This window comes from Pituophis catenifer, unplaced genomic scaffold, assembly GCF_029215685.1.
Source record: "Pituophis catenifer annectens isolate HBS135680 unplaced genomic scaffold, rPitCat1.0.hap2 SCAF_8, whole genome shotgun sequence".
Lineage (NCBI taxonomy): Eukaryota > Metazoa > Chordata > Lepidosauria > Squamata > Colubridae > Pituophis > Pituophis catenifer.
The window spans coordinates 45,227,706-45,254,527 of record NW_027256888.1 but is presented as its reverse complement, the minus strand read 5'-3'; the positions used below and the strand labels follow the sequence as shown (position 1 = coordinate 45,254,527).

Below are 26,822 nucleotides of genomic sequence, written 5' to 3'. Positions count from 1 at the left end.
TTTCACATTCAGTAGCCTAAATCAGAATTGTGTACTCTTAAATCATAAGATTAAAATGATTATAAAACTGGAACTGGAAATACTTAACTAACTGACATATTTAAGTGGAACTATGTCTCCATGCCATACTCACATTAGTATGCATACACAAACATCCTTACATAAACGTAGAATGAAAATGGTTTTCAGTCTTATAGTTCTACACTGTAATGATATCAAATTAATTGTCAAACACAGTTGATTGGAAAATATCACATTAATTTGTCTTGTGGAGGAGGGAACATCTACTGTTGTTGCACAATATTTTATGAATTGTGACACTCAAATCAACTTTTGGCAGACATTGGAAGGAAAAGAATAGCTTTCTGTCCTCGTCCAGTTTTTGGTCCAGGTTTGTATTGACCAGTTCGTTTCAGTGCTATGTACCAATCACAATATTTACGAGACCGATATGTGTTATAGTTATTAGATTCCAAGCGTTCAAAAAAGAAGCATTCATCTGTTATATATTTCTGAAAAAAAAAAAAAGGGAGGTATTATTCATAGCCTTTGTGAAAAAATAAAATGATTTATCAGATATGTTCTTCTGGCTGATAACAACTATTTACCAAAATAAATCATTTGATATAAAAGATATAATCAAATCTATGTTGAGTTTAGTTCAAATCATAACATTTTAACTGCAGATTTCCTCATTTACCCATCTTTACACACAAACATATCATAAATACTACTTAAGTGTAAAGTAACTGCTTTCTACAAATTAGTTTCCTTATTTCCATGTGAAAGATTAACATCCTTATCATTATGAAATTTCAGTATGAGTATAGTAATGAACTGAAAAATCTATCTGCAAATCTGCAAATACTTCTTTTGGATTAATACTTTTCTGAATACCAGGGTATTACATTGTGTCAGTCACATTAAAATCCTGTTTTAACTTTTAGAATATAAATGACTAGCATTTAACCTGACCTAAAATTTAAGGACAATTGACATTTTATGAATTTAAATGAAATTATTCCAAATTTTGATTAATGGATTATTAATCAAATTGATTATATTAATCAATTATATTTCATTGATAATATAAAAGAGGTAGATGGAGTTACTAAAGAATGAATGATAGTAAAGTAACTGAAGTGGAAGGAGCTGGCATGTGGAGGATTTCACATATAAACAAATCATTATTGAGTGCTTTTATACCAAAAATGTTAGGAAACATCAGTTCTTCAGTAATTTGCCACTGAAAATCAGCATTATTATTTCAAGGGCAATGAAAACCACAAGAAGGACCTTCTGTTACCCTATTCTGATATAATGTATAAATAAATCACGTGGAATAGTTGAACTTGCAGCATTTCAGATCAAAACTAAAATGTTGCTTTGGAGTGCATGGAGGAATGTATGTAACCCTGCTCGCAGTGCCCTGAATCCTAAAGTCCTTTTCCCAGGTTTGCATGGCAGTTGCATGATCAGGAAAATATGTTTTTGGTTTAAAGAGTTCCAAACAGGCACTACATGTGCCTTCAAATCTGAAGTGCTACGGAGTCCTATAGAATATCCTTCAAAGTTAAACCTAATTTCCTCATCAGTTTACCCAAAAAGCAGACAAACATGACTCCATTATAGTGAAAACTAACATGTTGAAGACCAGAAGAAATGCTGTTGATAAGAACTTCAAAAGTGGAGCCTATGGAGTTTTGGAGACAAAACTTGGAGACCACAAGTTCTTCAAAAATTTAGCATTTTTAGAAAACATTCTGCAATATCCTATAAATTTATATTTAAATTTAAATATTTAAAGTTATATTAAATTAATATTAATATTTATATAAAATTATATTTATATTATATAAATAATAATAATATTTATATTAAAACTGCTGTCCTAAAGCCTTAATTATGAGAAGGGAAAAAATCAAAAGGAATTGACAAATGCTTACCAGTGCTAACAATCGTCCATCTTCATTCATAGCAAGGAAACGGTTTGCACGTATACCTTTGATTGACACCACGCCTCTCTCTTCAGCCTGAAGTATTAACTTGACTGAACAGAAAGAAAAAGACAATCATGATGTTTCAATAATTTATCAGCCTACAAGCTATTCTTCAGTTTGCTTAAAATTAAGGTCTGGATACATACATGGAAAAATAAATCTAATTAATTTCTTTGCATATGTATCCTAAAGCCTAAAAACTTTAAGAGTTTAACTTTTGTAGAAATAAGATACATTATTCAAATAATGTACATAATAGATATTGCTAAATTAACTGAATGTCCCATATGAGCTAAAATAAAAATTCTAATAGAGCACATTTTCTTGGAATAATATTTCATATTCCTACCACAAAATCTTGGAATAATCCCAAGTAAGTCATCAAGCTTATTGCTTAAAATGCATGAATACTGAAAGCCGCACAACATGGACTTTGTAGTACCAAATGGACTTTGGTAGTATTGTACTTGCTAACTAACATAGTTATTTGGTATTTTAATTTGGCTTATTTTTCTCTCTTAAATGATGTTAATGGTTTACTAAACCATTGCAAACTGGAATGTAGAAAGGTCATTGTTTTGTTACTGGAACATTCCTAAACTGCAAAATAAAAACTGCCTTTGCTCTCCAGCTCAGGATAGGATAGGACTATGTTAGTTTTAATAGGATCAGTGATGGGTTGCTCCCGGTTTGCCCCAGTTCAGGCGAACTGGTAGTGGCGGCGGTTCCACCCACCCACCTAGACATCATCAAAAATGCTCTGCGCATAGGCAGAAATGCCACGCACTCACGAAGTGAGCACACCCACACACTATCGATAAATGAACTGGTAGTGCTGGGATATGAAACCCACTACTGAATAGAATGTCTGTACTTTATCTTCGGATAAGAAAGAAAGCTAATTGACATCTGGTTTGTCTCTTCATAAACCTATTCTTATTAACATGCTAAATTTTACACCCCTATTTACATTACAGCTCATTTAAATGTAACATGTTTAACTCCCATGTAACTGATTTCCTATGCAAAGGGGGTGTGTGCTTTTCTCCTATCCAATCAACTTTTCTTTTGTAATTTCCTTTGATGTCTTAACTATAAAAGAGAATGTAAGATGGGTCTCAGGGTTCCCTCTTTGAATGAGAGGAATCCTTTTTATCAGAACATTCTGAATAAATCATAATAAAATGGTCTTCCTGTCTCAGCTGTTTCATTGGAAAAATATGCATACTGAGGCACAAGCCTAGAACCAGATTTGGCCTTCACTATTGCCATCACATTTATATTAGAAACATAGGGAAGTAATTGGAAGAAATCCAAGACATTCAGGCACAGAATAGTAAAGGGGTGGGGGGGGGACCCTGATCCTTCCATGTAGGTAATGGGAAGATAATCAAAACCTGGGAAAACCAACCTCTAAACAACATGAGTGGGAACATGAGGTTTTCAAGAGGACGAAATGAGGCCTATTTTGCTTTAGCCTATATTCCTTTGTGTTCATTCATCTCTGGTGCTGTGAACTTACATAGCAGGCTACAGACTACTAAAATTTATTTTAGGAAATCTGATTTCAGCCATAATGACTTTCATGGTGTTTGTGTGTGAGAGAGGGTGGGGGATTTAACCACAATAATCCTATTTTTTCTTTCTCATTATGAATAATAGAACAACAGAGTTGAAAGGGACTTTGGAGGTCTTCTAGTCCAACCCCCTGCTCAAACAGGAGACCTTATACCATTTCAAACCACTGGCTGTCCAATCTTTTCTTAAAAACCTCCTAGTATTGGACAACCCACAATTTCTGAAGGCAAGTTGTTCCACTGATTAATTGTTTTAACTGTCAGAAAATTTTTCATTAGATCTAGGTTGCTTCTCTCCTTGATTAGTTTCTATCCATTGCTTCTTGTCTTGCCTTCTGCCCCTTGGGAAAATAGGTTGATTCTCTTTTCTTTGTGGCAACCTGTCAAATATTGGAACACTGCTATCATGTCACGTCAGTCCTTCTTTTCACTAGACTAGACATATCCAATTCCTGGGTATGTCTAGTCTAGTGAAAATGAGCATATACATATATACCAAAATTTACTTTAAAAACAAAATTGAAAATTAAGTTTTAAATTGCTAAAGATGAAAAAATGTATTTTTACATTCATATACCAAAACTAGTCTAAATAATTTTATAACCAATGTTTTCCATTTAGTACAGAAGGCTGTTAGTCATAAACAGGCTATTCATCTGATCCACCAAAAAATGCTTAATGACCATAGACAATTATGATTGCTTTGAAATTACAGTAAACCTTTCATTTAGCAGGCTATTAAAAGTCAAATGGGATTCTTGAAACTCCAAAACGTATGTGAGAAAAACTTATTTTCCAATAAGAGTGAATAGCCATGATAAGCAGCAGCAGCAAATATTGTCTAAACTGATTTGCTTGAAATTAGGAGAAAATTTGGATTCTGTACTTTCAGTCATTAAAATCCAAAGTCTCCTAAACTAAGGAGCATTAAATTGAGGATTTACAGGAATAAAAACATTATACCAATAACAAACCAAGTGTGCCCCAGAAATGCAAAATAGAGCTTCCTCCTTGGGGTATATTACACCTTTTTTAAAAATGACCCTAAATAGAAATGCGGACCAATTTCTTTTGCTACTCAAATATGATTAGGTAGTCTCCAGATTAATACTATACTGTATACTTTCTATTCCAGATTTAGCATTCCAAGGCTACTTCTTGTTAAACAAAGCATCAGTTTCATGATACCAGTTTATATATTATTAGGTCCCCTATTTATAAGTTTGGCTTTGCTATCTGTAGTTATGACTATTATTGGAAACACCATGTTTATTTGTTACCACCAAGCATATATAGTAAAGGTATAATAAATGAGTAAAACATCTTTCAACATCTACCTGGAAACCTGAGACTAATTAATAGAAGGAAAGCAGGATAATTGTTCCACTGATTGCGAAAACAATGAATTAATACTTCCATGTATTCATGAATTTAATTTCTACCATGCCTTATTAGATATAGGTAGATGCTAGAACATCCCTCTCACAACATTTTTAATTTAATATAGCTCTACATACAGAACTTGCAACATTTTATAAGCATTGCTTGGATTTAATTGCATTATAATTTTAAAACCTTAAAATTTTTAAACCTTAAAACTGAATATAAAATGTGTGACTACCTCCTTAAAGTAAATGCCTTTGTTAGTGTTGGAAATAATATAAAGAACCAAACAATCGTTGGATTTTGCAAACTGAAAGATTGTCATTTGCATAAAATGCATTGGACAATGTGAAAGAATAATAACTATATTTTTTTATTTAGTGCCTTCAAGTCATTAGCGGTCATTGCTTTGACAAGTCCATGCACTGTTTCTTGATTTTTGAAAGTGATTTGCTATTGCCTTCTTCCTAGGCCTGAGGGAAATTGAGTCACCTGGTTGATTTTGTGCCTTAGTCAGGACTAGAATTCACGGTTTCTCGGGATCTAGCGTGGTGTCTTTTACCACTATTCCAAACTGGGTCTCAACTATGTATCACCAAAAGCATAAATAATATTCTGTAGCCCCCAATTTTTCCAACAAAGAATCATTCAAAAAATGACCAACAAAAAATTCCATTGAACTGTACACTATTTAAATAGTAGAGGCAATAAAGTAATACTCTTAATTTCTACCTTTGCTAAGAATTAAAAATGTACTATATTCTTCAAACAATACTCTACAGAAACTAGAGATGACCAACATTTTTCCAAAGAGTCAAGCATTAATATTTTTACACTTAACAGGGAAAAATATTATATTTGGCTCCAATCCTTCGTCCTTTCTGCTTTTTCTACTGTTCACCAGTTCTAGTGGCAGGAATCCCTTCAGCTCATCTGACTAATTTACTACCTGCATATCAAGTCAAGTGCATTGATCTTATGTTTTAAGACTGCATTGCAAATATATCAGATTTTTTTTAAAAAAACTAATAACAATAATTTCAAAAGTAAATATGAGGTAGATGGAGCTGAAATCAGTAGAATTTATTTCGAAGTAAAGACATAGGATTGTATTTTAAATTGTATGAAAGTCATAAGTGCATGTGCTTTGGTTTCTGGTTTATTGATAATAGTTAAGGGGGTGGCTAAACTAAGAATTCAAAAGCTCAATGATGGTTATGGTGAGTATGAGACTTACTACTTTCTGTTTCCAGAGAGGAAGTGGTAATGATTTGTCAATTTTACGGTTTGTACAGTAGATATTTTTCAGCTTATTTTCTCCTTTGGTAACAAATTCATATGGAAAAATTGAGGAGCTTCCCTCCCCATGTATATACATATTGTGTCACAACTATGTATTAGTAGTGGATATATCATTCTGTTAATCAGGAACAATATGTTCATAGCAATCCAAACAGAATTCTAAGGCCTACACACTATTTGCTTATTCACCCCACACACAACTAAAATATTTAGGAAAGGAGCCTGGTGGAACAGTGGACTAAAGTGCTGTTAAATAGCACTTAGCTGCCAGCTGCCTGCAATTACTGCAAGTTCAAATCTCATCAGGCTCAGCCTTCCATCCTTCCGAGGTAGGTAAAATGAGGACCCGGATTGTGGGAGCAATAAACTGACTTTGTATAAAAAAGAACACCGCTTAGGAGACGCCAAAAGCCCTACTAAGGAGGTATATACAAAAGTATGAAGGCTATTGCTTAACGCATTGTAAGCCATCCTGAGTCTCCGGAGAAGGGCAGCATATAAATCGAACCAATAATATTTCGGCATGAACAGCTAAGAAAGAAAAGTCGGTTTTAAGCCAGTAATTTGATGATTGTTTCTATATAAATGCATGAACCAATGGGTTTTTTTATCCAGCCTACTACATTCATAATATTTTTATCTGTCTGTCTTTTTTTTTCTTTACAATAAATTCTCTAATAATCTCAGGTCCCAAATATTTTAAACAAATAAATGAAATAAAAATATTTTCACTTTGCTTAGAACACTGCATAAGCCAAATAAAGTAAACAAACAAACTTACAAAGAGAAATAGAAGGACGAAATCATACAGAGCTTCGTGAGTTTTGCTGCCTCAAGTACATTTAATTTACTTCAACTGGCAAAATTATCAGAAGAACACTTCTCATTTTCAATGTACAAGAAGGGAGCTTGTGTACTCACTGAAAAAACCTCAGGCTACACGTCTCTAGATCAATGAGCAGCATTACTACCGTCTCTGCTACGGAAAAGCCAGTTCCGAGCCAAGAGTTCAAGGCTCATCTCCAACATTTTTGCAGAGGCCCTCTGAGGAAAATTCTTTCATGAGGCCCTGCATGACATACTCTGTGGCAAAGTTACAGCGCCAAATCCATCTAAATTAAATGTTATTACTGCACATTCAAGTACTGCAGGGCAACTCACAGGAACAATTAATCTTTGGCTAATTTATTCGCTAAGTATGAGATAACAGTCAAATTAATTTATAAGAATGTTAAAAGAAGTTTCCAACTTCCCATTCGGCTGCAGGTAAAACAATGCCAGTAACATCACTGCTTGTATTTCACATCCCTTTCATAAGCTACAGTTCACTTCATCAAATGCATGGGGTAATTAAACCGGTACAGGATTTAAGTTGGGATAAAAGAGAAGGAAGACAAGGTGATTTTACAGATGCAGGTTACATGTGAAACAAATTACAAGTACTGTATTACTTTATCAATTAACAATTATAGCTGGCTCTTCTTTCACCTCATAATGCTCTCCCCCCCCCCATTACTGTAATACTGTATATAAAAACTTTTAAATACTGTAACATTTATTTAATCAGTGTAGGGAACACTACACTACATTGCTTCTACAGTATAAGACTCATCTTTATATAAAGTCACTGATGATGCAGTTTTAATTCATAAGATTTAATGAATAATTACAACAAATCTGTCATGAAAAATTGAAAGAAAAATTGACAGAACACCTTGCTGATTGAACAACTTTTGATGATGCAGATTGATACAGGATTCAGTAGAAGTTATTCCCAGGAAACTGAATAGGATTATATCCCACAGGAAAAAAAGAATAATATTTAAAATGAATTTTATCAAGACACTGAAACTAAAATAAGTGAGCTGAATAATTTAAAAGAGCTACACATTGAAGAATGTGTAAATTGTAGAGAATAAAGGATTGTGAACATCACCTAAAGTTTTTTCATCAACAAATATTGATGGATGTAAATCATGAAATGAAAGTCTAAAACTCGGTGGGTAATTTAAAGCCAACATAAAGTCACATCAGTACTAGATCAATAAAAATCTAGTATATATAAAGATAAGTTTAGTTTCATTAAAGCATAAGTGTCCCATAACCTATGATCTATGGGACAAACCTACCTCTAAGCCCTCAACATTGTGCCACTGTGGGCGTGGGTCTAGTGACCTTAGAGAGTTTTTAAGAGTGGAAATGTGAATAGTTGGTCTCCCAGAGATTGCATATTCCTATTGCTTTTAAAAACTTTTAAAACTGCTGGAATTGGCATATCTTTTGTTTGAAAATCACTACTTTTCTGTTGTGACATCTGCACCATCCTTACATTTTTCCTGATGTGAAAATGCATCTAAAATGATATTTGCACACACACACACACACACACACACAAAAACACATGTATACATATCTGTATGTATGTGTTTGTGTAAAGAAACTGTTAAACAGTCCGACTGTCCTACCATTTTCCACAGTGTCCTCTCACTATTGTTTTTCAGGAAGGGGGCGAGGTCAGAAGATCTTTATAAACATCTGCTATGAAACATAAGCTAGCATGATGGCTCAGTGGTTAAAGACATTTAGTTCATCAGCCCAGGTTCAAGACCCAAGTGCCACGCAACAGGGTGAGCTCGGTTTTTTTTTTTGTCCTAGCTTCTGCCCATCTAGTTGTTCGAAAGCATGCAAATGCAAGTAGATAAAGATACTAAGGATAAGCATTCATTTGGGAGAAGGGGAATCTTAGAAATGTTAATTAGAATTGGAAAAAGATACGGAGTTTACAGATATAGTTCAGAGACAGAAGACAAGTGTGAAACAGCTGTATCACAACTAGTTCTTTTTTTTTTAAGCAAATATTTGAATATAGTTGAAAGAAGGAGAAGAGCAAGGCGAAGCAAAAGTACAATATGAGAAAAAACACAGAGCAAGAGAATCTATTGTCCGTCCATCTAGCTAGCTAGCTAGCTAGCTAGCTAGTTAGCTATGACATTTTTTGAACCACCCATCTCCTTCATAGAAGGAATTAGTAAAAAAAAGAAGAACTGGAAAAACTTTAGGCGAACCTGTTTCAGTACTGAAAATGGAAGAAAACAAGGCAATGTGCCCAGATGCACAAACAAGTGACCTGACTGAAAATATATGATGAAAATACATTAACAAAAAATTATACTGGAACAATTAATTTGTTGCTCTTCTTTTTGCCAGCAATTGTAATGTAAAATATGAGAGAATCTTAGATTGCAAAAAAGAGATAGAAAATAGAAAATTCTAGAAAGACAAAAAGGAATTTTAGTCCTTTATACTGTGTTTCCCCGAAAATAAGACCAGGTTTTATATTAATTTTTGCTCCAAAAGACGCATTAGGGTTTATTTTCTGGTTAGGTCTTATTTTGGGGGAAATATAGTACTAAATGCATCCATCTGGCTGACAATCTTAACTGGGGCTTATTTTGGGGGTAGGGCTTATATTATGAGCATCCTGAAAAATCATGCTAGGACTTATTTTCCTGTGGGGTCTTATTTTCGGGGAAACGGTAGTAAAAAATTGAGAGAATTTTAATCTTTATCCCTAGGTGTTCACTAGAGCAAATGAACAGTAGAAACCAGTCAAGAATATAGAGACGTCTAGAACAGGTTGCAAGTTTTTTGCATTTTTTTATTTTTAAAAAGTTCAAATTGTGTTTATTACCTTAATGTTAACAACATTAAAGGGACTAGAAAATAGAAGAAGTTGTGACATGCTAACAAAAACCCTGAACTATGAATTCTTTTTTAAAACAATGTTATTAAAAATTACAATTGCAACCATAAAACCTAATACATTAAAAAAATAAAAGAATAAAAGGTGCAAAACAAAAACAACAAAAAATAGAAAAGAAAAATAAACATGTAGTAAAGAAAAATAAAAATGACTTGCCTCCATCACAATAAGTATAAATAATGTTAGTAACTTATCACCTTCTTTTGAAATACAGCAAATGATCTCTTCTTCCCATATCTCATCTCTTTATCTATAAACAAATCCTTAAAGCCTCATCAGTTCAGTAATGATAACAGCAAAAAGCCATTGTTTCTAGCGATAACAACATATATATATATATAATTTCTTTATTATTCATATTTCTATGCCGCCCACTCTCCGAGGACTCTGGGCGGCTTACACCAAAGACAGTATACTAAATAGCATATTGCCCCCAACAATCTGGGTCCTCATTTTACTCACCTCAAAAGGATGGAAGGCTGAGTCAACCTTGAGCCGGTGAGATTTGATCCGCTGATCTGCTGAACTAGCAGTCAGGGGAAGTAGCTGCAGTACTGCACTCTAACCACTGCGCCACCTCGGCTCTTAATTATACTACATACATTATAGTATTCCTTTAGAAATAATTTCCTAAGCATGTGATCAGCACTGCCAAATCGGACAGCACCAACTATTTGTTCAGCATTATGAACATATCCATTTAAACCTCTCTATATAGCACCTGAGTTAAGATATTTAGTCACACAGAATTTTGTTGGATACAGATATTTCCATCTACACCATATAACTGTATATATAACAGTAACTGTTATATTTAGAAGGACATGACTTACAATTAGGATGGCACGCCTTCCTATGGTAAGAGAAAAATAAAATCCATATATACTTTCAAAATCACTATATAAGAAATTCACTAATATCTGTATGGTGAAAAATAAAACCTAAAATATACTTGAAAATTCCATTTTCTCAATGATGGAAGCCTTCACATACCCAAATTTGCTAACATTTGAAAAAATTGTGACATATAAAGACATTTTGGACACTGAAGGGAAATTAAAATTGAAGCAAGAGCTTGAAGACCAGAACATTATACTATCATGGTGGCCTCAATTTCAAATGCAATATAGATATGAAAAAGTATGGTTTTTATAAAGGACAAACACCTTCTGATAAGACACTGTTGAACACTGATGAAAATCTAATTAAGGTATATAACTTCTTACTAAATTTAAAAATGGAGGATGAACAAATAAAAGATACAATGGTACAATGGGAAAAAAATTGGCTATAACATAGAACTAGAGAAATGGCAAAATTTATGGGAAAGAAACTATAGGTTAAAAATGGCAACTTCTTATAAAGAAAATTTATATAAAATGTTTTACAGTCGGCATTTACCACCTGCTAGGTTAGCTAAAATGTTTAAAAATATGTCGAGCAAATGTTGGAAATGTAATTAAAAAATGGGCACATTTTATCATATGTGGTGGACTTGTGTTAAATCAAAAAAATGTTGGACAAATACACAAATGGATAGAAAAGATAATAGGGAAACCTGAATTGTTCAAACCTGAACTGTTTTTATTAGGGAGGATATTAAAAAAAATAAAATAAGAAAAGTATGTATTTAATTACATGTTTTAACAGCAGTGAGGATTATCTTCACACAATATTGGAAAAATGAAGAAATGCCACAAGACAAAGAGATAATTAAGATATTAGATTGGGCAGAAATGGATAGTCTTACATTGAAAATCAAACATAAAGAAGACACAGAATATTATCAAATATGGAACTTATTTTACCAATGGTTGGAAAAAAGGGTGGAGACTAAGAGTGAAATCTGTATTGTTAAGCAATTTAAATACCCAGACAACACGATGTTTCTTAAGCACTAAGAAATGTAATGAATAGAAAATTAATACAATTTATTTTTAAAAATATGTATATATAAAATATCCTTACTATGTATCATCAAACAAACAGATTTGGGAAATACGTTTTACTCTATGTTCTAATTTCTTTAATTAGTCAAACAAAATTTAGAATTAGGTTCAAAACCTAGGTTCTAATTAGATGGATTGTATGTTTTACCCATGCACTGCTGAAATACCAGATTAGGGCTAGAACTTCCTGGAGAGTATCTATGTGGTTACCAAAGTCAACACCAAATTCATGGCACATAATGCAAGAAGATATGCCATATCTTTCTTTTGTATTGTAAAGCATGTATTACTAGACAAATTGCAGTGAAAAAATGTTCAAGGCTCACTCAGCAAGATCTTGGACTGATTTATTTCAAATATCTAGAGAAAGAGCACATAGCTGTGTCAAGGAAGAAAGGGAATTTAAGAATGCCTTTGGAAATCAAGAATGTCTACTGATTCAATGGCTTAGGCACTCTTAATGGATACTTAGTTCCTAAATGGTTATCATGTTATGACATTCACCCAGTGGCCAGATTCTATTTCTTAAAAGTATGCCTTTTATAGCTAGATAGATTAAGCTTTCCTTATCATCTAATTTCCAAATTCAAGAGATTCTACAACCCTTGAAATCCTGTTGGGTAAAGCCATGATAATCAGATTTTAAGACTATTTACCAGAATACATTACAATCATTGATGTTTCCTTGGTACTTTCTTTGATGTGCTTGAACTGAGAAATTATTTAAACTTATTTGAAACCTTCGTTGCTTTTAAAATTTTCTACTGTAAAAATGAAGCAATCCTCTACCATTAAATGTGTGGTCTCGATACCACCAAGTGTGAAACTACTTTTAAATATTTTCTTACTCATGGGAAAGCTCTCTATGAACAAAGTGCCATATAATATTATAATCCTTTCCTTGTTTTATGGACCAGGGAGAAGCAGATAAGCGCTAACAAAACCATCAAGCTCCAAATACCAAGGCAGGAAAACTCTATTACTGAAGAAAGCTAAAATCTGCTACTTTCATATCATATCTCAGCATACAAGAAGGAAGCATTTTGTATGCCTTCGTGAAGAAAAGAGGCATATAAATCTAGCAAGAATCACTGTGGAAGATCCCGCTTGGAAAATTGAAGGCATTTGGGGGAATAGTCTAACAGAGGGCATGGTGGCTAAATTTTATCACCAATGTTACAAGCACAAGCTTACAAGCTCAAAACAGCAGTCACTGACAGACATTCTTAGTGAAATTAGGTTTATCAGGTCTGAGAATCAACAGAACAATAAAAAAGAGAAGTATCTATGAATAGCAAAAACAAGAGCTATTGTATAGCAAAACAGATTGTATAAAACGATTTTGTCATATGAGGAATAGAGTTGAAAAAAACAGAATGTAGCACTTTTCTACGTAGAAAAGATCAAGTAGAAAACTAATATAGTTGGAACCAATGCAACAGTCAGGCTGCAGCAAATGTACATGAAATAAAGGGCACAATTATAGCTGCAGGTGCTACAGGAGAATACAATATGAAGTATTGAAGTACAGGTAATCCTCCAGTTACAAATGTAATGGAGCCTGCCAATTACATTCATAACCCGAGGATTCATAGGAGTGAATCATGTAACTTGAACATCACTCCCTGCTTTTGCCCACTCATTGCTAATCAAATGCACGGATCAAGTGCATGAGGTATCTCAGGGTCGGGAAGGCCATGGGGGGCCTAGTAATGGAACAAGCCACCCAAGGCCTCCCCGACCTACTGAGATAACTCATGCTATCCCTCCCATCCTGCCATGCCAGATTTACTTACCTTCAAAGATCTGTCTCTTCTCTGCCATGGTTTCTTTGCCTTTGAGGGAGAGGAGAGCAGGACAATTTCACTTCCAGCATCTAGTCGGCTTGCAAATGCTTTTCGTACCAAGAGTGAAATCTTCTGGGGTCCGTGATCTCACAAAAGCAGATGGGTGCCTGAAGTCATGCAAGATTACAGACTCTCAGCGCAAAAAGCATTTGCAAGCCAATAGACACTGGAAGCAAATTGTGTTGCTTCCAGGCTATCAGACGGCTTGCAAATACTTTTCACACCGAGAGTGAAAGGTTCTGGAGGCTGTGCTGTCGCATGACTTCAGGACCCTGTCTGCTTATGCAGAAAATTGGTGCCTGAAGTCACACGAGATCACGGCCCCCAGAACATTTCACTCTCAGTGCGAAAAGCATTTGCAAGTCAACTGGACACTGGAAGGGAAATCTCCTCTCCCTCAGACAAATAAACCATGGCAGAGACAGATCTTTGCAAGATAAGTACATCCGGCATGGCAGGATGGTAGAGGGATGCAGTTATGGGGAACGGGAGGGGGGAAATAGGGTGAATATTGTAGTGCCTCTGTAGTTGCTTATAAGGGTGAACAATACAACATTCATAATTTTGAGACTTTGTCGTAATCACTTGTGGGGGAAAGCTTCAAACAGTCACTAAGTGAACTGTCATAGCTCATCTGTACTGAATCTTTGGTTCTTGAATCACCTTACTTGTCAGAGTGAACCTCTGACAAGTAAGCATCATCCTGAAAAAAATGGGGTCTAAGGAGATATAGTAATATAAAAAATGATTCAAGCAACAAGGATCAGAACTGGAGAATGTGGTTGGCTGAATGACGTTAAGCAATATGAGGAAGTACATTTGGAGTCTACAAATATAGGGAATGTGATATGTGCAACGTGGGGGCAGAGTCAGGATTTAGTAATAATAAGGAAATGGTATCCATTATAGAGGTAGAATATACAGCAAACATTGTTCTGGTATTTTAGCCCATTCATGATCTTAGAATAGCAGTAAAAACCTACAGCACTAAATAGTGTAGGTGTGGAATGCTGAGACAGGATCCCTAGTGCTATTAGTTAGGAACAATGTATTCTGACTATCTTTCTTAATTAATTTGGATTTTTTTTCCCACACATGCTGGCAACAAAAGTGAGTACATCCCTAAGTGATAATGTTCAATTGGGGCCCAAAGTGTCAATATTTTGTGTGGCCACCATTATTTTCCAGCACTGCCTTAACCCTCGTGGGCATAGAGTTCACCAGAGCTTCACAGGTTGCCACTGGAGTCCTTTTCTACTCCTCCATATCATGGAGCTGGTGGATGTTAGAGACCTTGCACACCTCCAACTTCCGTTTCAGGATGCCCCACAGATGCTCAATAGGGTTTAGGTCTGGAGACATGCTTGGCCAGTCCATCACCTTTACCCTCAGCTTCTTTAGCAAGGCAGTGGTCATTTTGGAAGTGTGTTTGGGGTCTTTATCATGTTGGAATACTGCCCTGTGGCCCAGTCTACAAAGGAAGAGGCTCATGCTCTGCTTCAGTATGTCACAGTACATGTTGGCATTCATGGTCCCTCAATGAACTATAGCTCCCCATTGCCAGCAGCACTCATGCAGCCCCAGACCATGACATTCCCACCACCATGCCTGACCCTAGGCAAGACACACTTGTCTTTGTACTCACCTGGTTGCTGCCACACACACTTGACACTATCTGAACCGAATAAGTTTATCTTGGTCTCATCAGATCCCAAGACATAGTTCCAGAAATCCATGTCCTTAGTCTTCTTGTTTGCAGCAAACAGCTTGCAGGCTTTCTTTAGAAGAGGCTTCCTTCTGGGACAGCAGCCCTGCAGACCAATTTGATGCAGCATGCAGCATATGGTCTGAGCACTGACAGGCTGACCCCCACCCCCCACCCCCTTCAACTTCTGCAGCAATGCTGGGCAGCACTCATACATCTATTTCCCAAAGCCAAACTCGACCAGGGTAAGGCCTGTTCTGAGTGGAACCTGTCCTGTTAAACCGCTGTATGGTCTTGGCCACCATGCTGCAGCTCAGTTTCAGGATCTTGGCAATCTTCTTATAGCCTAGGCCATCTTTATGTAGAGCAACAATTTGGTTTTTCAGATCCTCAGAGTTCATTGCCATGTTGAACTTCCACTGACCAGTACGGGAGAATGAGAGTGATAACACCAACTTTAACACACCTGCTCCCCCTTCACACCTGAGACCTTGTACCATTAATGAGTCACATGACACCAGGGAGGGAAAATGGCTATTTAGGCCCCATTTGGACATTATCACTTAGGGGGGTTGCCACCAGTTTAGACATTAATGGCTGTGTGTTGCGTTATTTTGAGGAAACAGCACATTTATACTGTTATACAAGCTGTATACTCACTACTTTACATTGTAGCCAAGTGCCATTTCTTCAGTGTTGTCACATGAAAAGATATACTTAAATATTTACAAAATGTGAGGGGGTGTACTCACTTCTGTGATACACTGTATATGATATTTATTTCCAGAAACCAGCACCAGCCCCTTCAAATCTATGATCACTATAGTATGTAGATCACATGACTCATCATACATTTCTATGGTGAAATTTGAAAAATGAGTCATCAGCAATTATATTATCTGTAGCAAATGTTCTTGAAAATAAAGATTTGTTGGATAAATACTGTGATGGAAAAACCAGTCTTACTGATGTTGGAAAAAGTAATTTCATATATACTTGTGAATTCATTTTTGCAGGGGGGGGGGGGGTTTGGCTATACTTGTCACAGATGACCAGAAAGTTAAACAGAGTACCCTTCTTTTCTCATTTGTTCTCCTTGCCAATTGTTCATGTCCTCTTTTGTTTGTTCATATCTGGTAGCCCTACACAAAGCACTAAACCAAAACTGAACTTTAATTACTGTTTAGAGCACCATGTCAAACTCAACTAAGGGAGCTGGGAGTGGGAGGCACCGTGTTACGGTGGTTCTCCTCCTATCTCTCTGGTCGATCAAGTCGATGTTGGTAGGAGGACAGAGGTCGACCCCTAGGTCCCTCGTTTGTAGGGTGCCTCAGGGCTCAGTCCTCTCTCCCCTCCTATTTAACATCTACATAAAGCCGCTGGGTGAGATCATCCGACGATACAGGGTGAAGTATCAGCAATACGCTGATGATACCCAGCTGTATATCTCTACCCCGCATCAATTCAGTGATGCTGTGGATGTGATGGGCCAGTGCCTGGAGGCTGTGAGGGTCTGGATGGGAGTCAACAGGCTCAGACTTAACCCAGACAAGATCGAGTGGCTGTGGGTATTGCCTCCTAAAGACTATGTTGACTGTCCATCCTTGGTTCTGGGGGGCGGAGAAATTGTCCCCCTCAAAACGGGTTCGCAATTTAGGTGTCCTCTTACACTCACAGCTAAGATTAGAGCAACATCTGACAGCTGTGGGTAAGGGGACCTTTGCACAGGTTCACCTGGTGCACCAATTGCGACCCTACTTGGATCAAGAGGCTCTCCTCATGGTCACTCATGCCCTTGTCACCTCACGGTTAGATTATTGCAACTCGCTCTACATGAGACTACCCTTGAAAAGTGTTCGGAAACTACAGTTGGTCCAGAACGCAGCCGCGCGAGCTGTTGTGGGTGCACCTAGGTACACCCACATTACACCAATTCTCCGTGAGCTGCACTGGCTCCCTATTGGTCTCCGGTCACAATTCAAGGTGTTGGTTATTACCTTTAAAGCCCTACATGGCTCAGGGCCAGGGTATCTTCAAGACCACCTTCTACCACATAACTCCCAACGACCGGTAAGATCCCATAGAGTTGGTCTCCTCCGGGTCCCATCAGTTAAACAATGCCGGCTGGCGGGCCCGCAGGGGAGGGCCTTCTCTGTGGCTGCCCCAGCTCTCTGGAACCAGTTACTTCCTGAGGTCCGGACCATCCCCACCCTATTGGCCTTCCAAAAAGCGGTGAAGACCTGGCTTTTCTGGCAGGCCTGGGCCGTTGGTCTTGCTCTGGCGAGAGCAATCCGGCGAGATCCGGCCATGAATGGTGTGAATGAGTTATAATGTTTTTAATGTTTTTAATTCTTAAATGTTTTTTATAATGATTTTAAATGCATTGTGAGCCGCCCTGAGTTTTCGGAGAGGGGTGGCATACAAATTGAATTAATAAAATAAATAAATAAATAAATAAACTCTCATTGTGCACAGATGAAAATGGAAATGTGAGGAAGATGCTACGATAGCAGGCATTGGGAGCCACTGCATTCTGTTTGGACAAAGTGGCATACTTGTGAATGGCAAAAGCTGCACTTCTTTATGAATTTACACAGTCTGTACAGTACTGCATACAAGTTTATTATTTATAAAATAAATGATAAAGCCACACACAGAAATATGCAACAGCTAAATTTCCCACAGGCAATTCTCCCTGGATAAAGGAAAGGATCAAATTGATTTAGGCTATAATCCTGCTGACTTCTAAATGTGGGTAGACCTAAACTTACCCCTGGGTAAACCTACAAAGGATTGTGCTGCAGATAGGAGCAAATTGAAAAGGCGGTAGCTTCTGTGCCCAAATATACTAAAAATGTGATTAAATACTTATTTACAATGCCTTATTTTTAATCAAGGAGGCATAGTTTGCCATGAAAGGAGTTGATTTTGGATCGGCTGTTAAGGCTCAGACCAGTCTTAGATAAAATTCGGAGACATAAATATTGCAACAGGATAAAAACCAAATAAATAATTGAAAATATTACCAACAGACAGCTAAATATCCGGTCATCCATTCTTGGTCATCCATTTCATAATTGTCTCAAAAGTGTCTTTTCAAAAAGCAACTGGACTTTTTTTTTTCCTCGAGGAAGAAGAACGTTTCGTTTCTCATCCAAGAAACTTCATCAGTTGTGATTGCGGTGGAGATGGAAGGATAGGTACTGACAGTTGAGACTGGACGGACTGTCACAGAGAGTGCTAAGGAACTAGAGGACTGCAAAGAAATACAATCCCACCTCACCATTGCCATGGGGGTCAGAACCTTCCATCTCCCCCCCCCCCATCACAACTAATGAAGTTTCTTGGATGAGAAACAAAACATTTTGTTCTTCTTCCTAAGGAAAAAGCAGTCCAGTTGCCTTTTGGAAAAGCACTTTGGAAACGACAGGCAGCTAGTCCGAAGCTCGAGTACAGGGAGGGGCTTGCAAATCCTCCCACCACTCAATTAACACATTCTCTCTCTTTCTTGAGAGAGAGAGAGAGAGAGAGAGAGAGAGAGAGAGAGAGAGAGAGAGAGACTTCATCTTCATCTAGAGAGAAAAAAAACTTCAGAGAGAGAGAACATCATCTAGAGAGAGAGAGAGAACATCATCTTCAGAGACAGAGAGAACATCTAGAGAGAGAGAAAAAACTTCATCTTGAGAGAGAGAGAGAGAAACTTCATCTTCATCTAGAGAGAGAAACTTCAGAGAGAGAGAGATCATCTAGAGAGAGAACATCATCTACAGAGAGAAAAAAAACTTTGTCATCTTGAGAGAGAGAGAGAACATTATCTAGAGAGAGAGAAACTTTAGAGAGAACATCATCTAGAGAGAGAGAAACTCTCTAGAGAGAGAGAGAACATCTAGAGAGAGAATATCATCTTCAGAGAGACAGAGAGAACATCATCTAGAGAGAGAGAAAGAGAAAGAGAGAAACTTCATCTTGAGAGAGAGAGAACATCATCTAGAGAAAGAGAAACTCTAGAGAGAGAAAGAACATCATCTAGAGAGAGAGAATATCATCTTCAGAGAGACAGAGAGAACATCATCTAGAGAGAGAGAAAAAAAACTTCGTCATCTTGAGAGAGAGAGAGAGAGAGAGAGAAACTTCATCTTGAGAGAGAGAGAGAACATCATCTAGAGCAGTGGTTCTCAACCTGTGGGTCGACCCTTTCACAGGGGTCACCTAAGACCATCGGAAAACACCTATTTTCAATGGTTTTAGGAATAATTTTATGGTTGGGGGTCACCACAACATGAGGAACTGTATTGAAGAGTCGCGGCATTAGGAAGGTTGAGAACCACTGATCTAGAGAGAGAGAGAAAACTTCATCTTGAGAGAGAGAGAAAACTTCATCTTCATCTTCATCGAGAGAGAGAGAGAGAGAGAGAGAGAGAGAGAGAGAGAGAGACTTCATCTGGGGAGGGGGGAGTCCGCGCGATCCCCCTCCGAGGAATCTGGGGACGGGCAAGGCGGTGGGAGGGGAAGCCTGAGGTGCTACTCACTGTGCGGGTCGCTCTTCTCCCGGACTCCGTCCACCCGGCCATCGGGGTTAATTCTCAGGAAGAAGCCTCCGTTTTTACAGTACAGCCGTTTGGGGTCCTTAAAGTGTCCAGGCGGGAAGGGGCCACCGCTGCCGCCGCCACCGCCGCCGTCATCGGGAAAGGTGGTGATGCTCCCCGTAGCCGCCATCCCCGCCGGGCCCGGCGCCACAGCCGAGGGCTCCCTTCTGGACGCCCTTCCGCCACTTCTGCCCGCGCCTCGACGGCTCCCTCTGCCGCGGCTCCCTCTGCCGCGGCCCCCCAGTATCGCCTCTCGACGGCTGCCCCGCGGAGCGCCTGCCTGAAAGGGAGCGTTCCCCCGCACGGGGAGGAAAGGCGGGGAGTGGGGGGGAGGAGAACAGGGGTCCGCTTTCCCCCGCTTTCGTTCTCCTTCCCAAGCTTCTTCACGTCGCTCCGCAGCTTCGAGCTGGACGTTCAGTCAGTTCTTTTAGCCAGGCGGTCGGCAGAGCCCGGCCGGCTGAAGGCTTCGCCGCCTGCTGTCGCCCAATGCAAAAAGCCAAGGAGGGAGTCGCTACCGCCTGTGACTGCCTCAGCAGGCCCGCTCAGTCCGCGCTATTATTTACTTGTTTGTTGCCCCCTCGGCCGCCCCCGGCCCCTCCTCCTTCGCTCTCCTCCCCACCCCCCACCCCACACACGCACCTTCCCCTCGGTGCTTCCCTGCGCTGGCTCTCTGCCTGTCCCCGGCACGAGAGAATGGCTCGCCCTGGCTCCGCTGCTGGAAACTGGCAAGGATGGAGAAGCGAAGAGGTTCGTTCCTTCCCGCCTCCTTCGCATCCCTTCGTGTAACCCTTACCCTGCCCAGCGCTCGCTCCGCTCCTCTCCGCCCCGGGGCCCTTTTTGGGCCGCTTGTACAAATCCCGAGTTTGGCAGTTGCTTCTGCGCGATCGGTCACTGCTGCCCCACCGTAAGAGGAGCCTCGGGCTAATCTAGAGGCCCCGGGAATTATCCTCCCAAGGGGATAATTCGCGGTTCTTTCGTGACAACCGATGGGAACGTTTCCAGGTGGCGGCGTTTCCTACGCCTGCCTAACGATGCCAAAACCAAAACTCTTTTGAAACATCGAGGTGATTGTGTAGCACTAAGGGACCAGAGGTGCCCATTTCCCTAAGAGAGGTTTCAAGGATCTGTTTGTTTGTTTTTATGGGGGGACAATGGAGGCAGTTGTTCTGATCCCATACATGTTTATACCGCGTGGTACAGTACTTGCAATCAAAATTACAATTAGTTGGATCAATACTTTCTTTTCAAGAGAATAAAACTTAAGAGTCCCAAGAGTTAATTGCTGCTTAAAAGACAGCAAACATTTTTGAATTGTCAATGTTTCTGCATAAATGTGACTAAAACTCTTACCTCTTTTCCACACAAGTCTTAAAACTAGACAAAGAAAACCCAATTAAACAAATGAGTCAAAAATATCACACTACTTGTTGATTTATTGAGGAAAATGATCCAAACCAGGGGTGAAATCTAGCAGGTTCTGGAGAACCAGTAGTGGAACTTTTGAGCAGTTCGGAGAACTGGCAAATACCACCTCTGGTTGGCCCCAGAGTGGGGAGGGAATGGAAATTTTGCAATATCCTTCCCCTGGAGTGGAGTGGGAATAGAGATTTTGAAGTATCCTTCCTCTGCCGTGCACACCAAGTCACAACACGCCCACCAAGCCACGCCCACAGAACCGGTAGTAAAAAAAAATTGGATTTCACCACTGATCCAAACCAATATTTTCTGTGGCAAAAGTATGTGAATTTCTAGGATTATCAGTTCATTCGAAGGTGAAATTTGAATCAGATATTTCAGTCCATGAGAAAATAATCAGGTGAGAGATCCTGTTTAAAGAACAGAATGCAAGGCTTTCACTATCAACATCTTATCTTCACAAGGCAGTTATCTGGAATTGTGTCATGACTCAAACAAAGGAGTCTGTGGACCTCCCCAAAACTATAATTGATGCTCACCAGACTGGAAAAGTTACCTGTAACCTGACTACACTGCAAAGCTCTAGATTTCTTGATCAGTATGCCTTAAGTAAAATTTGGCAACAAAATAAATATGTGGCCAATGTATGCTGAAGGAATGACCATTGAATTTTACTTGTTGGGAAATTTTCAGAAGAAATGTTCTGGTCAGTTGGAATGTTAAATCCCATAGAGATCTGGGAAGAGAGGAGGCATTAAAAAATCATTATGATCCTAGATCAGAGTGAATTTCTACTTGGGCCATTCCTACACTAACCATAAGTGAAATAAACACTTGGGGCAGCAAGGTTAGGGGGTACCATACAGTTTTTTCCCAATCATACAATTAACTCTTTCATTACCACACCTGACTTCAGGGTTTTTTTTGCCTTTATTTGCTGTATTTGACTTTACTGTGCACTGTTGAAAACATTTTCTTTGGCATGGTGAATAATGAACATTTAAAAGAGAGGTTTAAAGTTGTTATCAAATACTATATTTATTTCTCTCTCATGAAGTGAGAGTCTTATTTTTCCAGGGGCACCACAATGGCCTATGCTTAGGGCATCAGTTGGCTTCAATCCACCTATGACCTGGACACTATATATGTTTATAGCTAAGAATACGAATGGCTTGGTTACCATATGATAGTAAAGAAGAACCAGCCACAGAACAAAAAATGTTAGACCTCTAGAAAACATTATCTCTTTCCATCAAAGAGCATGATACTTGGAATCCCATAAGGTCTTGTCCTCTTTTTAAATTAATGATGTAGGACTGCAGTATTCTAGAAACTATTTGAAGTAAGCTCATTGAATACTATAAATTTACACATAGGAAAACCTTGTTTTTTGTAAGCATCTTGTGATTCAACTATTTCAATGAGATTAAGTTACATTCTTTCTATAACTGTACCCATATTACAAAACAATCTGGCAACTGAAATGTGCCAGAATTCATTTCTGTTGGATGATAGAGCAGAGTGATCTGCTTATGATGCTATTTATATTTCAGATGTATGCAGGTGGTCCTTGACTTACGACCACAAATGAGCCCAAAATTCCTGTTACTAAATGAAACGTTAAGTGAGTTTTGCTCCATTTTACAACCTTTTGTAGATGACGAGGCTGAGCCTGAGGGAGGGATCAAATGTATAATCAGTCATGAGTCCTTGCATGTCCACAAGAAATCTAGGCCCAGCCCATCTTGAATTCCTTTTTAACTCCTGCTTATTTCCTTTTACCATTAGTAGTTCAGATTCTTGTAGACAGCTTAAGCTTGCAGTAAATCTTTATGCTCATTTGAACTGCCTGAATCTCCTCATTTCCCCCATACTTTCCCCCTGTAGGAAGTTAGCACCCACCCCTTTCCTGGAAGAGTGAAATATTTTAGGAAATATGAAAAAGGCAGAATATTATATTTCCCTGGATGAGAAATATGAGAAGCATATTTTACAGACAAAGCAGCTCCCACCTTCCTGCCCCCCACCCTTTGTCAATGGGCCATTAAGGCCTGGGCCAGTCTATTCTACATAACAAAGATCTGCCTCCTTCAGGCAGAGCCATAGTAGGAATTGCCAAAGATGGGATTAGCCCTCTACAGAATAGCAGCAGAAACTCACCACATGTGACCTGGGAAGCACATGTGACCATCAGCCAGCAAGGCCCCCACCCCCTGGGAGTCTGACAACCAATCAGGATACTCTTTTGGGGCCCCAAGAAATGCAGAGCCAGAGAGAGCATAAAAACCCGAGGATTTACTGTATCTGCCTCTTTTCTGTTCAGGAACTCAAGCCATGTGATCCTGTCCACCATTAAACCATCTTTCCAAGCAGTCTCCATGTTTCCAGTGTCTGTTTTCCCCACTTGGAGCAGAACCCAGAAGGATGTTTCTTCCAACACCCCTTTCTTGCCACCATTAACTGAATAACTGCAGTTGTTAAGTTAATAACAGTTAAGTGAATCTGGCTTCCCCACTGATTTTGCTTGTCAGAAGGTGGCAAAAGGTGATCGCATGATCCTGGGACACTGCAACCATCATAAATATGAGTAAGTTGCCAGGCGTCTGAATTTTGACCAGGTGTCCATGAGCGGCTGCAATGGTCATGTTAGCCCTGGTGGCGCAGCAGACTAAAGCACTGTTATTAACATCAGCTGCCTGCAATTACTGCAAGTTCAAATCTCACCAGGCTCAAGGTTGACTCAACCTTCCATCCTTTCTAAGGTAGGTAAAATGAGGACCCGGATTCTGAGGGCAATAAGCTGACTTTGTATAAATATACAAAAGTATGAAGGCTATTGCTTAACACATTATAAGCCGCCCTGAGTCTCCAGAGAAGGGCGGCATATAAATCAAATAAAAAAATTTTTTTAAAAAAAATCATGTCACTTTTTTCAGTGCTGTTCTAACTTTGAATGGTCACTAAATGAACTGTTGTAAGTCAAAGACTACCTGAATACAAACATCAATAGTCAAACATATACAGGAATTCATTATTGGTAACTTTCTGAAACAGTTCTAAAGAAACTGGAAACATTGACAACAGTGCAGAAAAGCTTCTTTTAAAATCACAGTGCAGTAATAGACTCATTTGTCTTAATGGCCCCATCCTGAATGTGATACTGCCAAAATTCACACCTTGCCTCATTCATTCAACTTAGACTCACCTTTCAATGATGGGGAGCCTGCTGGGCAATCACAGGTGCTGTGCCAATTTCACGCTGAGCAAAAATGATTCAATCAACTCCCTAAGTGCTAAACAAATAACTAATTTGGCATATGTTCCTATGAAATGGGCAGGAATCAGATGTGCAATCATGTTTATTTGCAAGAAATTAACTCTGTCCTGGAACACAACTGGAATGATTAGGAAATGTTATGATCCTGGAACAATGGAGTCTCCTGTTGATTAGGTCAAATCCAGGATTATATTAAAACTAAATGTGCCTAAAACTCAGAAAATTATTGTGTGGCTTGACTTGAATGTAAATATTTTAATTAGGAGATGGATTGAGTGATGTACATATGGAAACCAGATAATTTTTTTCATCTGAAAAAACTTTACTAACTGAAAACACACTATGTATTTGTGTCCTTTAAAGCAGAAAATGTTCTTTCTGAAAACATCACTTTTGGAAATGAAACATTTTCCTACAGATAACACAAACTGACATTGTGATGTAGACTTGAAGATGTTATGAATTTGTTTATACTGTAAAAATAAATTGCAAGTTTTATAAACAAAATAGACATTAGGGCATTCAAGGGATGCAATAAGAATGCTACAATAAAGTTATTATTATTTTGCCAAAGACTATTAATTATAGTTTTACACGGGAAAATACAGAGCATTTTAATGTATTAGCAAGAAACATTATTTATGATTTGGTAGATTAAAAAAATATAAGCAAAATTGGATTAAAAGTAATTTCTTGTCACTTTGGGGACTACAAAACAGTGTGTGTTATAAAAGTTATGATGTAAATCTGGCAACAATATAGTGTAACCCTAAAAACATGTGGTCTTGCAACATTGACTGGATGTTACAGCATATGATTTCCAAGGGCAGCTTGTGTGTCATCACCCTGTACTATAAAATATCACATCTGTAGCTGGGCAGCTGCTCACAGGATCTATCTTTTTTCTGACTTTATTCTTAAATTTAGTTCTTTTCTCAATCAAGTACCCCAATGGGTCATAAGTTCAAACAATTCTGTATTTTAAGTAGTGCACATTTCTAATTAATCAGAAATTTACATGACTTTTTTTTTTAAAAAAAATCACAGCATTACAAGAACATTCTAAGCAATGTAGAAATGAAATATGATCATTGCAGACTTTAGCGGTGATCAAATCTCTGGTAAGTTTATTATCATATGATGATAATATAATCATACTTTTTCTCTTTTTAAATGATGCCTAAGTGCATAAAACTTCCTTAGTTTAAAAAAACACATAGTTAATGAATAACAACTTTTAACAGTTGAATTAACAATGATGGGCTGAACTCACATTTCCTAAAGTGAAATATTAATCAGCACTATGTTTAAATAACAAGAATAACACGAAGAGAATGTTCTCCATTCTTGATAGTTGTGTTTTCCCCAAAGAACACAGACATAAAAATTAACTGCTTTCTACTTTGCTTTCACTTCATTCTACAACTATTGCCATAAATTCACAGCATGAGGCCCAACAAGGGATTCTAAGTGCTCAGTACTTAAGTAATGTTCCAAGAGACTTTCAAAGCAAGAGCTAGTGAGTACATCTCAACAAACAAACAAAACTGTACATAATTACAGCTTATTGTACCATTTGTTTCCCTAAAATCTTTCTAACAATGAATTTTTATTGTCTTGTCTGAACAAAAGAAAAAAGCAAAGCTTTCTGTGAAAAACTTCTTAGCATTTGTTTAATACTTATTAATATTAATACTTATTTTTAGAGCTTTTTGTGCTTCAGTGTTCCGTATGTTTATCTACAATACCCTGTTTTTCTATCAATCTGGTGCTTTAAATCACTCTATGGACAAGAATAAAAAAGGTTAAACTGTCTGGGAGTATATGTGTCTATGCATGTGCATGTGTCTGTGTATCTTTTTGTGTGTGTGAAGATTGTTGGGTAGGGTCTCAACAGCTCTCATTCCCCTTCTACAAAGACTTCTTTCTCTTCTTCATGTCAATGAACCATCCTACTAATCTCTCCCTTTCCCTTCCAACTCTCCACTTCTTCCTCCCATGCCATCAATTTTTGTTC

At 38.1% G+C, this 26,822-nt stretch overlaps 1 protein-coding gene across 1 annotated transcript; it reads right to left on the bottom strand.

Annotated features, from left to right (window-relative positions):
* Positions 1-138: 138 nt before the first annotated feature.
* On the bottom strand, positions 139-20,328 carry FGF2 (fibroblast growth factor 2). The gene is made up of 3 exons (XM_070948206.1): positions 20,056-20,328; positions 1,947-2,050; positions 139-512 (listed from the first exon to the last, which is right to left on the bottom strand). The coding sequence occupies exons 1-3, from the start codon at positions 20,240-20,242 to the stop codon at positions 327-329; spliced, it is 477 nt and encodes a 158-aa protein (XP_070804307.1). The 5' UTR covers positions 20,243-20,328; the 3' UTR covers positions 139-326.
* Between the last annotated feature and the right edge of the window lie 6,494 nt (positions 20,329-26,822).